Genomic DNA, 16,676 nt, shown 5'->3' on the forward strand with positions numbered 1-16,676 from the left:
AGAACATAGGGAAAAAAGAAACGAACGAGAACGAACCACAGGACAGGGAAACAGAGCAAAAACCCAACAACAACAACAACAAATCAAACTAATATTTCTTTCACTAACAATACACACACCATAGACCCCATCGTATCCTATAAAACATACAATGAAGAAGAAAAAAACGAGAAGTTGAAACACGATGATTTGTGTTACAAATAAATTGTGAACTGTGATCCTTTAGCCTAACCAACGTTAACAAAAAAAAACGATAAACCGACCCACTTGGCTAACGTTCCATACGAAAATTATAGGCTGTCTGTACGTAATATATTTCACCGATTGAAATGCATATCTCTGCCATGTCTTTTCCTTCTTGTGTTCAAACCATCCATCGACCGAACCCCATCAATAGCGTACACATGGATTTCTCGTCCATCCTTTAAGCTTTGGATTTATGCATTATTGTTTCAACATTCAAACTGCATTGTTAGCTAAGTCAAAGGTATATAGTTAAAACAAAAACAAAAATTATGAAATTTTGTTGTAGTTTCGTTGTTGGTTTATGAAATTACATGGTGGTCCATCACTTAAGATGGATGATATTGTGTTTTTTCGTATCTTTACATCGGACTTCTTTTTCTTCGTCTTGTTGTCGTCGTTTTTCTTTTCTTTTTCATTGTTACACGTTACGAAACGGTTGCAAACGACTTGTCTCTTTTTCATTGTACATTTCACTCGATTGATAAGATGAATAACATTTAAGGATGATTTAATGTGGAGTGATCTAGGCCATATGAATGTCTAAATGGAGAAAGGGAACATGTTCGATTATAGCGAATTATAAGGAAAATGAAGTTTGATTGATTGAACTTCGTTGGCAATAGTAGGACGGTGTCAATAAAGGTATTTTGATACTTCAAATGGAAATATATCGACAGCCCATTGGGAATAAAGCTAAATGAAATTTCATTTTTCAAATAATTCTCTATAATTTTGCGTTAGGGCGTATCGAATTTTGAGAATTTTAAGGGTCGCGATAGCCTGTGTGCGAAAAACGTAGATCATTGAAAACTAAGTCCAGGCATATGGTTGATGGATCCGAAGGTGCCCGGGAAGAAGTCCCACCGGACGACTTTAACTTTCAACTGGTCATAACTCGGAAAGTTGAGAGTATTTTTGAAAACAATGTTCTAGCAGGATGTAGTGCTACACCGAATTCTTAAATATTTTGTAAAAGAGTTCAGCTACTGTTATGGAATATGATCGGCACTTACTGGCCAAGGTTACCTCGACTCAGCAACACCGGTTACAGTGTCTGCACTGGCTTCGTGGGCGACGTGGGTACACTTAAAAAGTTCATTCATTAATGTTGAAAAAGTGGTTTCGGATGGATCGCCGACCGGGACAATGCCTAGTGTACTGGTAGTACTCGACCTCCTCTACAACCTCATGCCAAAAGCTAAACTTAATAATTTGTCTCTCAGGAAATAAAAGTCAAAAACGAAAATGTCGAACTTTCGATGTTAGAAAACCTCGACAGACACACCTTTTGGACCATCGGTTTCTTTGGCAGTTTTGTAGAGTTTTTAACGCTCTACATCCTGCTGGAACATTGTTTTCAGAAATACTCTCAACTTTCCGAGTTATGACCATTTGAAAGTTAAAGTCGTCCGGGGGGACTTCTTCCCGGGCACCTTCGGATCCATCAACCATATGCCTGGAATTAGTTTTCAAGGATCTACGTTTTCCGCACACAGGCTATCGCGGCCCTTAAAATTCTAAAAAATCGATACGCCCTATTTTACGTGTCCTCTTTCTGTATTTAGATGTTCACACAAAAAAATGGTCATGTCGTAACTTGTGGTTAGTGTCTTCTTCGTCAATTGAAATTGGTGAGAATTCTTTGAATTTTCTCAAAAAATCGTTTCAAGAATTTCCGATTGAACTCTACCTCAAATGAATGAGAACCACAGTGTCTTTCAAAATGCTGCTAGTTAAATGAGCCACTTTTCTTAATTTTTATAGTTTTCCCATGCTTTGATTTAAATCATTAATCGACAGAGTTAACTATGAAAGTTTCCTCATTTTTTTATTTTCGTCTTTTTTCTTCGAACTGCAATGTTAGCTTTAAAGTGGATGTCAAACATTGTGTGTTCTCAACCAACAGCATTTTTGCGACGATCACAAATCATTTTTATCATTTGCCAGAAAACAGGTACGGTCCAATTCATTTCCAAAATCTTTTTCACTCAATTTTTATCGTTTGACGGTCTCAGAAAAAAGCAATAAAACAAAACCAGCGAAACAAAATGAATAAAAAAAAAAGTTCCCATCTCATAAATGTGTGTTTTTTTGTATCTGTGATTATGCTCTCAGATCAACGAAGAACGCCTGTTTTATAAGTTGTAAATTGTAACTCATGATGGTAATCTCCGTATATACGTATACTTATAGCGCGGCACAAATTCTCTATACAATCAGCAGGTGATATTTGACAGTTTTTTTTCTTTGATTTTTTTTTAGATTTTACTGTTTCTTATAAAGAATTGATGGACTTAAAGGTTGTTTATGCTTTTTGTTTTAATTTAATTTGATTTGGAAATCATGTCAACGCGATAAATTGATGAGGATGCTTGAATATCAGTTTTTTTTTAATGGTTTAAATGGTTAAATGGCAAATTTAAGGTATTTTTATTCAGTGATGTTGATAAGGCATGGTGTGTGCGTATATGTGCGCGCTAAGTTTTAAATTTAAATTAAACAGAAAATTAGGAATATTTAAGAGATTATGGATTTTAATTATGATTTGTTGATGGTTTATGGATAAATTTGCATAGATGTTTTGCGATGTATATCGTTCTCCTGGAAATTTACATTTCGGTAAATGAAATTCAAATTTATAATCGAAGCACAAAAAATCAAAGGAAATTCCGGTGGAAGTAATAAATCACATTTTGCGTCAATTTGCTGTAATTTGTCTACGAAACCTTAGGACTTTCTCACCAACAGTGATAACAGCATTTAAGAGGAAATGTGTGTGGAGTGTGGGTAAAAGGACTACAATCATCAAAAGCTCATTCGGTCAAAAACATTCAACCTTCAGTGTGAACTGTACAGATCGCTGGTACGACCAGTTGTGACGTATGGATTTGGCTTGGGGTTGGGGTTGGCTTGGTGAATGACACAACGGGATGGAACGACACTTTTGGTGTTTGAAAAGAGGATTTTTCCGTCGATTTTTGGGGGAGTGAATGTAGAAGGCAATTGAATGAACAAAGAATGGATGAGGAACGTGTGCCCCTGAAACTGTTAAATACGAATTTCGATGATAGCTGCAGACCAGGAAGATCGATATGGACAGATATGCAGTTGAGTGAAAGCATTAAGAGTGAATAGGAATGATTGGAATGCTGGAGGAGACCAAAACCAATAGTAGGTTGTCGTGGTATCAGAGCTTAAATGTTGTTTATGTCGTGAATCGACAACTGATGACTAGCCGGTTCTTAAAAGTTAATGATGACCCGTGCCTCGACTCTTTTCAAATCTTTTGTGCATGATCTCCACTCTAGTGCACTTGCATCGTAACGATGTTACGACCGAATTATCTCAGCTCTTCTTGTCATAATTTCTTTGACCTTTCTGTTCAACCAGGGCCGTATCTAGATGGGGCGCAGAGGGGGCGGCGCCCCTCCTATAGAAGTCATTTTTTCATTTTTTTTTAATTTTTCCCATACAAAATAATTTTTTTGGACCTTGCGCCCCCCCTAGCGCACTCGGATTTTGAAGTCTGGCTACGGCCTTGTGTTCAACGAAAAATTGCATTTTAAATTGACATCTTGATTTCAGCTAATTCGTTTTGTCGTCATTCTTTTAACTGCTAAATGTGAAATTGTATGTAACCGAGGCACGCACTATAACAAGAGCAAAAAAAACAACTTATTCGACTGAATCCCCCCGAAAAAACGAAGAACACAAAAATCCAAAAAAAAAAAAATCTAAATTTTTTTGTTGTTCAAAAATAGTGGCGCCTGACTGACCCGAACCACACATTTAAGACCGTTGCCATAAATTAATGCTTTACAAGAGAAGCAACGTAGAAGAAGTGGAAGAATAAGTAGGAAAAAAATCCAAACGTTAAAATGTAATAATATAAAAACAAAAAAAGGTACAAAAAGTTATGGTTTTTAATACTTGTTGTGTTTTGTTGGTTCGTTGTTTTATGTGATGTTAGAATTCATAATTAAAAAAAAAAAAATTCAAATTTGTAAATGTGCCATGGAATCTACATCACACAATGTGAACATAATGCTTATTAGTCCGGACGCTTATGTAGTCACTTTGAATCGATGGTTCTTAATCCGGTGTGGTGATATAGTAAAGAAGTATTGTCGATCGATATGGAGTGGTCATGCACTTCCTGGAGTAAATGTACTAAATGGATTAAATCAAGTAGGATTAAATGGACTAAATGCAATTTAACTGTCAGTTTGGGTGCAGAGGTTAATCCCACCCACCTTTAGCTTGAATGAAACCCGTGGATCTGATCCATCTTTCGATATATTGCTTTGCTCATTATAAAGTTCAAAAATTGGCAGATGTCGTCAAGCAAAGGTCATGCCTCTTTATATGTACATTTTTAGCGAATCATAAACGAAATGAAACTAAATTTGCATATTGTTTGAAACGCCAAACATGTTACCATAATGTATTCTAAGAACAGGCAAAACGGTTGCTCCAGTAATTTAACCGACTTTTTGTTAAAGTAAAACAAACGGCGAATGGTCATTCGACAATTTGTCCCCAAGTAAAAGGGTGTCTGAAAAGTAAAGCTTAAAGTCTTACGGAGATATTCCTGATATGACATAGGCACCTCGACTAATTATGGTACATTATTATGAGATGGTGAGATGTGTGTGGAAAAGTCTAACCGAAATTTATGTGTGAGAAATTTTTGACCAATTTCTAGTGAATTTGTTTACGAATAATATTAAAGTGAGATGAAGAACCGGGGAAGACGAACGAACCAAAAAATAGTCGTAGAAAAATAAGGTAACCACTCCGAGATTATTATGGCCTTTCCATATACACGTAATATACCATTCGAAAGACGCGATAAAATGTATAATTTATTTAAATGTTTTGTTTTATTTTAATGATGTGACCGGTGATTATTTTTATTAATTTTTGTTGTTGTTGTTGTTGGTTCTCGTCTTCTAAATAATTACATTTGGAAGTGTGAAACGACTTAAGAGATCAAGGTTTTATTCAAATACAAATACGAAGAAAAAATAAATTTAAAAATTAAAACCGACAATAACTGAGAGAGGAGAAGAAGAAAAAAAACTTTGAAAAGACATGATTTACTGAGCGATTATCCACACCACAACGACACTATTATTATGGCGTGAATTTTACATCAATAAATTCAAAAAAAAACGGCACAACAAATTCAATAGAATATGAAATGTCCAAAATTTCTAACAGGTCACAACGTACAGATATAATGGAAGACTGGCTTTGACATTCTAAATTCTCAACACAATATAATGACCGTCATGACCTTAGAAGCCATTGTCTCTTTTTTTTTGCATACCTGTTTTAACAAGCGTGAACATTAACCATTGTCATAAAATGTAACTTAACACTAGCACAAGTTGTCAGGACCGTTTTCCCTTTTATTACATATAATTCAACCAGGTCACACTGAGACAGAGACTAGCCTAATAACCGAAAGAAAGATATTAATACAATAAGAACAATACGATTGATTGTCCTTCCAGACACGTCCCTATTCGTTGTAGGAATCAATGGACAAATTTCAGAAGGTTTTCCTACCCAGAGAGTTCGTATTGTTGAAAGTGTGATGGGTTATGGGTTACCAGATTCCGAACATTTTTCATGTAATAATCGGCGCCAGTTCACCACATGCTGTTCTGAGACAAAAGCATCGTTTAGATACCCGCAGCGGACCGAAGGATGAGAGAAAAAAGAATGACTTTTTAACGAAATTATCAATTCGATTTTTATTTGTTTCAAAAATATTTGTTTATTAATTTTCATCTCAAACTTTGTTGTTGTTTTTTTCCTCTATCTTAAAACTTTGATTTTGACGAATTAAATAAATAAAAAAAAAATCTGAAATATTTGTTGTTTTTTTGATTTGTGACGGAGGCATTGGGATATTATTATAATGGAAACGTTTTGATCGATTGACTTTCGGATTTTGTTTTTTTTTCCACTCGGAAAAAATTCTTTAAAAAAAAATTTCAAAATGATGATTTGGGTCGAATGCATTTGAGACAAGAATTAATGAAGACATTTCTGTAAGTTGTATGGATCATTCGAATCAAATATTTTAATAATTTTTGCTGATTCTTCTTCGCATTAATTTATTGTTACTAATTGAGTGGACACTACAAGGATGCTCGCAAGCAGTTATGATGAATTTGTCAACTATCAACGGACGTTTTTTTTTCGAACGTTGACATCTAGTGAATTATAAGCAGAATTAAAATTCAAATTACGAACGACTTCACTGCAGCCAAGGCTAGTTTTTAGGCTAGATAAGTCTTTTTACAACACTTTTGCAACTACTCTGGTTTTTTTACAACTACTTCAAGAGTCTGATATTCGTGTGATGTTGCGTATTTTCCACTTGATACAACGTTGTCCTTTCAAATTTTACCAATTATGAACTCTATCCGATGGGTCGAGGTTGGAAACTATGAAAAACAAAACTAATTATCAAACAAGAAAAAAAAGGAAAAACTGAAAAAAGAACCAAAAAAAAACTGCAAAAAAAAAACAAAAAAAAAGAAAAGAAAAAGAAAAAAAAAGAAAAAAAAACAGAAAAAAACTAAAAGAAAACTGAAAAAAAAAAACTAAAAAACAAAACAAAAATAATGAAAAGACAAGGTTCGAACACAATTCACTTTTATCCATCCCTCAACTCCATCTTTTGAAATAAATAGTTGCAAATTTTGCATCTACTTTGGCAACTGCTTCAAGCTGCTCCCAGTCCTTCGAAGTAGTTAAAAAAGTTGTTCCAAGAAACATTTTCCTTTTACGACTTTTACTCCTCCTTTCCCAATTAACCGAATTCTTCCGATTTAAAAATCGGATTTCCTTCGGAGAGCGAGAGTATTCGGTACTCATTGGCAATGATAATTTATTTACTTTTGCTTACCTCTTACAGACGAATGTTTCCATCGTTACGTGCATCCCTATCCGGCTTGGAAGACGACGTAAGCTATTGCGTCTTCCTGGAAATGGTACCAACCGGCGATTGTCGTTATAAATTTTCCGGTTCACAATGGATGCCAGCCGGTGGCGCCGAACCACAGAGTGCGCAACGGATATGCCTGCATCCCGATAGTCCCGCATTGGGTTCACATTGGTCGGCTCAGCCGGTGCTATTCAATAAAGTTAAATTGACCAACAACACACTAGATAGCAGTGGACACGTAAGTTTACACTTGTACTATGTAGAATGGTTTTAGTTTTCTCGTTAAGGTGCTTTGAATGGCTAGCTGCTCGTTCATTTACTTAATTTGTCGTCGGTGATATGAGCCCGTTATCAGTCGTATACGGACTCTCTTCGAAGGTTTTCCTTTCTTCTTCTTATTCTTGCAAATGAACACGATTACGATAATCTGTCGGCTAGACAAATAGAATAACAACAATTCACATCTCAGTGAAGGTATTCCATTCGTTCACACTGGCGCATACCGTAAAAGGGAACATGAACAATGAAACAGTACTTGACCTGTTTGTTTTTCTTTCGATTTTTGAGGTGGTAAAAATAATAAACAATTTGATGACGAAATGAGATTATTCAAATTCTTTCTAAATTACCGGAGCAGGTAAAGGTAGACTTTATAATATACGACCATCGGTTATAACGTTTGAAAAATAGAAAAAGAATTTTTCAAGTGTTTTGCTGAAGTGTTGTTGGTTGGTTTCAAATGTTTATGTTAATTGCTTTGCCGTTGAAAATTTGACTTACAATTTAACGATAAAAATGTTGGGCTGGACAACAGAGACTAGTCATACTTTCATGCATGTAAATTTTTAGCAAATTATAAGCGAAATAATGGCAAAGAGATCAGACTAAGTATTTCAGTAACATTAGAAGTATACGAATTAAGAACTATCAGAACACCAACTAGTTCGATCAAACCCTGTTCTGTACAGTTGACGCTACTAACTCATAAAACATAAACCAGACCAAAAATTAACGCCTTAGTCAACCTTTCCGGGTCAAGCCCATAAACATGAACGAGAAAGGCATTAAGATTGAATGAACAACAAGCGCAACCACAGACGTGACCAGAAAAAATAATTTTTAAAACTTTTCATTTTTACAGATTGTCCTCACAAGCATGCACAAATATCAGCCACGTTTGATTGTCGTACGAACAACCGATCCGAATCAAGTCACTTGGTCACCGTTTCAATCGTTCACCTTTCCCGAGACTGAATTCGTTGCGGTAACAGCTTATCAGGTATGTGCGACTGACATTTTCACGTCAACATTTTATCAAAATGCATCAGTTTCGCCGTCCAATCAATCGTTGAATGTTTCTCCTTTTCGAATATCTCATAATCAACAAAAACGAATTGTGTGCATGTCTGCTCAGCATTAATTTCCTTGTGAATTGGGATCTAATACCACTTAGCCGGATGACGAGACGTTAAAAATATACTTAAAATCGTTCTCTCTGTGGCTATGATGTACATTACAAAATTTTAGGGCGTCTGGGTGATGATAGAATTTTAAGGCAAAATGGTAAAGAGAAAAGTTGATGTTTTTAGAGGGATGGATAATAATAGGTAATTATTGCATAATATCGATGATAATGCCATTACGGTCGGAGTTTTTCGAGTGTAATACCACACTGAATGGGATGCGAACACTGCAGTAGTATAGGTAGTAATTTCCCTTTTTAGGTGGTTTTCTCGTTGTAATGTTTGTTTAGATAAATCTCGTTGTGTTTCTTCTTTGTTCGGTGAAAGTGGTCTCATATAAATCCAATCACCGGGGGTAAACCAATACCAATTAGTGCGTCAGAATAGTCGGGATCATTTTAAACATCGAAATAATTTTAAAGTAATGGGTCTGAAGGTCTGAAGAGGAACGACCACATTTTATGGGAATACATTTACGGCCGTTATAATCGGACCTTAGTTTACGGGCGGGAGTTTTCTTCTTTGAAATATGTTTGGGCAGTCCATCTGTAATTTTGGGATTTTCCAAGCAGAAAGTTCAGAGAGGTAGGAAGCGTGGTATATAAATGGCGAAGTCAGGGAAAATGAACTGGCTGCAAAATGTGGAGCCTGTGAAAAATAGCCATTCGAATGACGAATTGATATCAGTTGATATCTAGCTGTTGAACAATAAACATCTCTACCACCTTTCGGTCAGTTTGGTAGTCAACTACCAGTTTGGTAGCCAGCTACCAAAAATTAAAGCTTTAAATAGGCAAACATCCCGAATAGTTTCAGTCGGTCAGCAGTTCTTGAATAGTAAACATCTCTGCTGAAAATTACGTTTGGTCAATCACTATCTTGGTAGTCAGCTGTGAGCTCGGATCAGATTACAAATAATTATTATTTGCCTGCTGTTGATTCGCTCATAGTATCTATGCAATTTTTGAATATCAATCGAGCTGGCAGCCACCAGTTACCAAAGCGATTACCAAATTTGTGGAACAGAAAGACAAAGCGGGCATAATAGGTCCTTTTCTCGAAGACATGGTCTACGACGGATATGGATCGATAATCAAATCATCTATTTCCCATCCTATTTCTCGAATGTTACTTTCAGTCAGGAGCTGTTTCATTTCCGCTATACTTCGCGCAGAGCCTAATATTTGGGAATCGTTTTTGAGAATTTTTGGGAATTTAGGGATTTTTTGGGAATTTTTGGGAATTTAGGGAATTTTAGGGAATTTAGGGAATTTTTGGGAATTTCTTTGTCGGTGGGGAGCTGAGTCTGCGAAGCATAGCCTAATATTTGGGAATTAATTCTCAAAATTCCCAAAAATTCCCAAAAATTCCCAAAATTCCCTAAAATTACCTAAAATTCCCAAAATTTCCAAAAATTCCCAAAAATTCCCAAATTTCCCAAAAATTCCCAAAAATTCCCTAAAATTCCCAAAAAATTCCAAAATTTCTTTTTTTTGCAGTTTTATAATTAAAAGAATCTGCACATGGCTAAATTGCTGCCTACATTTTGGGACAAAGTTATAATTATTTTAATGATAATTTTGGACTAGGATTCTTTTTAGAAAACGAACGACCATCGTTTGGTGTTAAAATGTGCTAGCTTTTAGTAAAAATTTAAATGTCTCTCAGTCCGAGTCACGAAAATTGACACATACTTTGAGTTTTCTCGGAGGTAGGTTGCATCACCGCAAACATTTATATTTTTGCTGAAAGCTAGCACATTTTAACACCAAACGATGGTCGTTCGTTTTCTAAAACGAATCCTAGTCCAAAATTATCATTAAAATAATAAAAATTTCGCCCCGAAATGTAGGCAACAATTTAGCCATGTGTATCCTCTTAAATGCTCGTAAAACATCAGGAAAAGTTCGAAAACCTTTAAAAACTATGAACAAGCAAAGAAAAATATTTGGGAACTTTTTTTGTAATTTTAGGGAACTTTTGATAATTATTTCCTAAATACTTGGCTCTGAAGGGTATAATTCTCGTGGATGTACTCGCACCAGCCAGGGGTGAGCAATTTTTAGTTATTTTTTCCGTTTTTGTAGGCCTCTCCAAAGCTGACATCAGTGCAACATTACAATAAGTTAAAATAATTATTCTTGAGTTATTGCCGAGAAAAGGTTTTCGGGACCATCTTACATGCAACGTTGTTGTTTTTTGGGAATTTTTGGGATTTTTTGGGAATTTTATGGAGTTTTTTGGAATTTTTGGGAATTTTGGGAATTTTTGGGAATTTTTGGGAATTTTATGGAGTTTTTGGGATTTTTTTTTGGAATTTAGGGAATTTTTGGGAATCTTAGGGAGTTTTTGGGAATTTTTGGGAATTTTAGGGAGTTTTTGGGAATTTTATGGAGTTTTTTGGAATTTTGGGAAATTTTGGGAATTTTTGGGAATTTTATGGAGTTTTTGGGATTTTTTTTTGGGAATTTAGGGAATTTTTGGAAATTTTAGGTAGTTTTTGGGAATTTTGGGAATTTTTGGGAATTTTAGGGAGTTTTTGGGAATTTTTGGGAATTTTAGTGAATTTTGGGAATTTTAGGGAGTTTTTGGTAATTTTGGAAATATTTGGGAATTTTTGGGAATTTTGGGAATTTTTGGGAATTTTAGTGAATTTTGGGAATTTTTGGGAATTTTAGGGAATTTTAGGGAATTTAGAGAATTAATTCCCAAATATTAGGCTCTGCTTCGCAGACTCAGCTCCCCACCGACAAAGAAAAATGCCGATGGACACTTTTCTATTAAAAATGTTCTCACAAACGAAATGCGATGCAAAAAAAAACGTTTTTGATTCTCTATATGAACGAGGTGTTGAAAGCATTAACAAGCCGTAATCTTCCCACCTTTTTCCTCTCCAAAATTCACACTCCCATTATTGCATTAATCCACAGTCTAAACGATAGAGTGTTGATGTATTCCAAAAAGTATAATCAACAATCACGGCACCTTTCTCAATCAATAAAACCTTAAGTCCATATTCGTTTGAACCTACCGACCGGGACACGATCAATCGAAAATTATTTTATCAAAAAAAAAATTTGAGAAATTCTTGTACGCATCAACCGAAATAGAAACTCATGCTACTCCGGCTACCAGATGAGTGAAATAAAACCTTAAATCTGATCTGATGCGTCTAATGCAACCGTTCCGTCCCATTCGGATCAGAAACACTTTAATTTCAATTGAGATAACATTTTCACGCATTCATCGCCGCTTTCTCACCGCTCGAAACGAACATAAGCCGAGAAAAGCGTACAGACCTTATTGCTCGTTGTGTTATTTCTGTACCACCGAGATGTTTATAAATCGTCATTTCTCGGACCGCATCATCACAGTGCATGTCCAAACAAAGTGCACCAAAACAACGGCCGAACCAATTTCAATTCATGACCCGAATCAACAACAACAAAAATTACCGAAGCAAAAAAACACTCATTACTCACGGGAGCGATTGTGACATAAAAATTCAATCAATGAAGTCGATGATGCGTGCGTGTACTTTCTTTCTTTGTCCATTATTCGAAATGTATCTCGACTGTAAGTTGAATCGTTCACAAAAAACGTACCGCCGTCGGATTATCTTCTCTCTTCTTTACTTAAACCATTTTATGGTAACAACAACGGACGACTAAACCATCCGACTATGAGGACTATCAATAAGCGCCAATATAGACATACAACACTGTTGTGTTATACGGTTGCACTACGATAAAAACCAACCTATTGTTGTCCTTTGTGTCATGGATATTTTGTTATGCCGCAAACATAAACGACAGCGCACGTAAAATTCAAAAAAAAAGAAGTTTGGAGACAAACTACCTAAGCCCATGACCACAGTCCATTTTCTTGTGTCTGTTTACTGCTGGTATTGTTGTCGAGCAAATTTAAATTATTTCTTTCTTCAACGATCGATGGATGTGTTTTTCCCACGCATTTCTATACATTGCGGCACACACTCATTGTTCTCCTTTCCGTTACAGAACGATCGTATCACCAAATTGAAGATCGACAATAATCCATTTGCCAAAGGATTCCGCGAGACCGGTCAATCAAGATGTAAACGAAAATTGACACAATCAACATCGTCATCTTCACTGTCGTCTGTGTCCTCATCCGCATCGTCGCCGCCGCCATTGCCACCAACGACGACGAATCGAAAAGCATTGAAGGACACCGATGCAACGTACGACGAACTAAATGGCAAACGACGTCGACGAACGAACAGTTTCAACGGCTCAATCGATTCGATCGATGACTGTGAACAGTCATTCAGCGAACGATCCAGCGGAACCAGTTCACCGCCGTCCACCACATCCGAAGACATTCGAGTCGTTGACGATGACGATCAAGCTCGCATTATCCAACAACAGGAAATGGTTTTGCAGCAGTTCCGCGATCGCATTCCCCATCCAGCTTGGATGGGCCTAGCATTCTCATATCTATCCCGGTCCGCGTATCCATCGTTTTATCCACAAAATCCGCATCATGATTTTGTTGCAATGGGCAGCCCGTCAATGGCATCGTTTCTGCAAACGCACACGATCAACGAAATGAATCAGCAAATAACGACAATGGGTCTGAGTCCAGCCGCACTGTCGTCGGTGCAAAATTTGACTATAAAGCCGCGCAAAAAATGTGGATTTTCCATATCGGCAATACTGGGCTGTGAGAGCTAGTGGTGTGATTCAGTTCCAGTCAGTGTCCGGAGTGCAAATTATACTTGCAGTAAATAATCATAGAACAAAATGGGGCTGGCGTGGCAAGTGAAAAGTGATCGGAAACGAGTGCTATGAATTGCTGTGAATATGGAGGACATTTCTGTGCGTAAGTTGGTAATGCCATTATTGTAAAAAAAATGAATTTGTTTAAAACAGAAACAAAAAGTGTTGAAAAAACGGTTGCATGAAAGTGATTCGAGTTTAATTGGAAAGAAGAAACCGAGGCAAGGTAGAGCGATAGGTAGGTGGATGCGACTTTGATTTCAACATTGGCAGAGTAGCCCAGCAGGCTAGACGTATCAGATGTTCTCATTTCTCGGCTTTCGATCACATTTTCCCCAAATTTGTGTAGTTCCTGGAAAGAACTACAGCACTAAATGTCCCTATGTCCCTATGCGTGCGATTAAATCAATCGATTCAGGAATTTTATCGCGTTTGACAAGTGGATTGGGAGGTTCTCATTTTTGTTTTTTTATAAGGAAAGTTCCACAGATGGTTAAAGCCTGTTAGGAAACCTCGGCTGAACTGCAGAGGCGCCACAATTTCTTCAGTACTTCATTCTTTACGCACTATTTTCTGGTGATATAACTTCACTCGGGTGAATTATCCATGAAATGTCATAGCAGTGAAGTTGGTTGGCAAGAAACTAGAGCGCTGACACTAGTAATTCTATGACGAAATGTACTAGAATTATACGAAAATCTATTTACATTTGAGCTTTAGTTTCCAAACCACATTTCCCTATGCATACGCAACCTGTATCAAATTTTCTTACACTACAATTGATGTGTAACATAGACGAATTGAATTTTGAAACCTCCCTGACGATGCTCTAACCTACGTGTCGTTATCGCACAATACCAAACGCTCCAATCTTCATCTAAAAGATTGGTTCGGTAATACAGTTTTCCAATTGATTAAATGAAGACGCTCGGTTTTATCTTTTCGTTTTGTGTTGGTTTCATGATGACCTGCCCGATCGACAATCGGAAATTTAGAAACGGAAGCTAAGCCAATTTTAAATGTAAATTATTTGTGAATATTTAAGTGATTTAAGAGATGTATATTTGTTGTTTAAAAAAAAAGCAATTCAAAATACGGTTTAACATGAACATGAACATAAATACAGAAAGTGCAATTACATTTAAGTAGAGAGAACCAACAAGTCGATAGACTAACGAACAATTTGTAATGATAAAGCTTAAAAAATAAAATAAATTGCCTCCTCACATTGTGCCTCCGTTTTATCGATTTGTAATTATTACTTGTTTGTTGTTAAATGTAAGAAAATAAGTTGAAAAAAAAAAATAAAACTTGCAAAAGACTGCTTCCAAAGAGTTAAATAATTTTATATTTTTACGATGTGCTAATATTATCGCCGCCTAATTAACCTACAAATACAAATTGTGTTTAAAATTAAGATTTTTAAAATAAACAAAATTGAAGAAACAAAAGAAAATTTAATTTTTTTCATTTTCCTCCTCCGATCTCCAAAAGAATTTGAAGGACAACAATAAAGCGAATTGAACGCAGCACCTAGAACCAGATGAAAAATTCTGCATTGTTTGTTGGCTGAATTCAAAAGGATTCCTAATTAAAAAAGTAATCTTTCTCTCAGCACTGTCTTTTAATTGTAGATTCAAGTTAAAATTACTGGAAGAATAAATCTTGAAATTTTGAAGGCTTTCTGACATTAAGGGTAAGTGAAAGGCTCTCCCGAAAAATGAGTCATTTCTTCATTCACAATGTCAATTTGACATGAGAGGTAAGATTCTGTTGAATCTCGAACAACTCATATGACAAGTGTTTTCACTCTACGAAGAGGCATAATCCAAGTATGCAATTAAAATGAAACAAATCAAATTACCCTTGCAAATGGGTATAAATACGATGTTGTTCTCATAAAATATTCAGAATAAATACAACTGTTCAGCGGGCAACAAGCCCCAATAGAAGTGTTTATGTCTCAAAGTAGGGCTCTTAGTACGACATAACTAAAGCCAGTTGGATAGTAGAAGAAGTGTTATTCGCCCAAGCAAAGCCACCGAAAAGGAAATTGCCCTTCATAAGTAGTTGAAGGTTCCAGTTTCAACAGAGTCATTACTCTTATCTGTTATGAACTTCACAGTGAGTGCAGCCCTGCCTTCGGTTCGGGCTACAATCCTAACGCTTGGCAAAATAAAAAGTTCCAAGCAAAAACGTAACCTCCTATCAGGGGGACTATCTTTTGATCTGTGAAGCATCAGGCTTTATCACATCTTAAAAAAGCTAAATTTTATGAAGAGTGCGGAATTCCATCATTCAAAAATCGTGTATTCGCACACAGATGTCGAGAAAACGAAGCGTAAATATTGTCTGACTGGCTGATGAGCTACTATATCGACGCGACATACAGGGGCGGATTAAGGTTTGGGTTAAGGTTAAGGTTTGCCACTGGCAAACGGAATCTAAGTGCCAATTTTTCTATTCGAAATTCGTATATAAATAAACGAACATTACTGCTTGTTTAAGACGAACGTTACGTTACGGAGAGTATTGAAATGGATGATAGTGCTAAGACAGAAGTGGAATAAATGTAATTGCGAGCTCAGCGAGTAATATATCACTACAAAAATTCTGATACATCTGAAAAGAAAATGCTGTTTTGATTATTGTGGTATAGCACTGGTACTGGTTTGAGTGAAAAGTTAAAAATTTTAGTTCGAGCTTTTTCTTTTTCATTTTTTCACTTCTTATTGCGCTCTGGCATTATTTTCGAGTAGTCAGCTTTCCTCAAACAATCGAGGACAAGATTTATTAAGAAGGGCATATCCCCGATATCTCAGAAAGTACTGAACTTTTTTTTCCCCTGAAAGGTAGTGAAAAATTATGAATTTCGAATCCGACATAAATTTTAGGGAAATTAGCATTATTCGGCGTATTCTCTTGAGGTATTTCAGTTTTTCGACAATATCTTCGGAACCATATGGCGGTAAGGCTCGGAAGCAGGTCAGGTCAACCTGAAACCTGAAGCAGGCCACCTGAACCTGAGTTGACCTGAAACCTGTTTTATTCAATTTTGACCTGACTTGATTGACCTGAAAACCTAATTTTGGAAAAACCTGAATTGACCTGAAGAATAAATATGCCAAAACATAGAATTTAGCTTTTTCACTATGTAAAAGCTGCCTTAAAGATCTCTGAGATATGCCCTTTAGTGATGTTGACCTCGAAATGAAGATCAGATCAACACTCCATTCTGAACTA

The 16,676-nt window shown here is 36.2% G+C and overlaps 1 protein-coding gene across 1 annotated transcript in view; it reads left to right on the forward strand.

Annotated features, from left to right (window-relative positions):
* The window catches only part of LOC119083685 (T-box transcription factor TBX6-like), a 30,875-nt gene extending 16,246 nt beyond the window's left edge, over nucleotides 1–14,629 (forward strand). Inside the window, exons 3-5 of the mRNA XM_037193469.1 lie at nucleotides 7,181–7,448; nucleotides 8,352–8,489; nucleotides 12,693–14,629. Coding sequence (XP_037049364.1) covers nucleotides 7,181–7,448; nucleotides 8,352–8,489; nucleotides 12,693–13,388 — 1,102 coding nt within the window. The 3' untranslated portion in view covers nucleotides 13,389–14,629. The remainder of the gene's footprint in view (nucleotides 1–7,180; nucleotides 7,449–8,351; nucleotides 8,490–12,692) is intronic.
* Nucleotides 14,630–16,676: the final 2,047 nt, after the last annotated feature.

The sequence above is a fragment of the Bradysia coprophila genome, unplaced genomic scaffold (genome assembly GCF_014529535.1).
Source record: "Bradysia coprophila strain Holo2 unplaced genomic scaffold, BU_Bcop_v1 contig_70, whole genome shotgun sequence".
NCBI lineage: Eukaryota > Metazoa > Arthropoda > Insecta > Diptera > Sciaridae > Bradysia > Bradysia coprophila.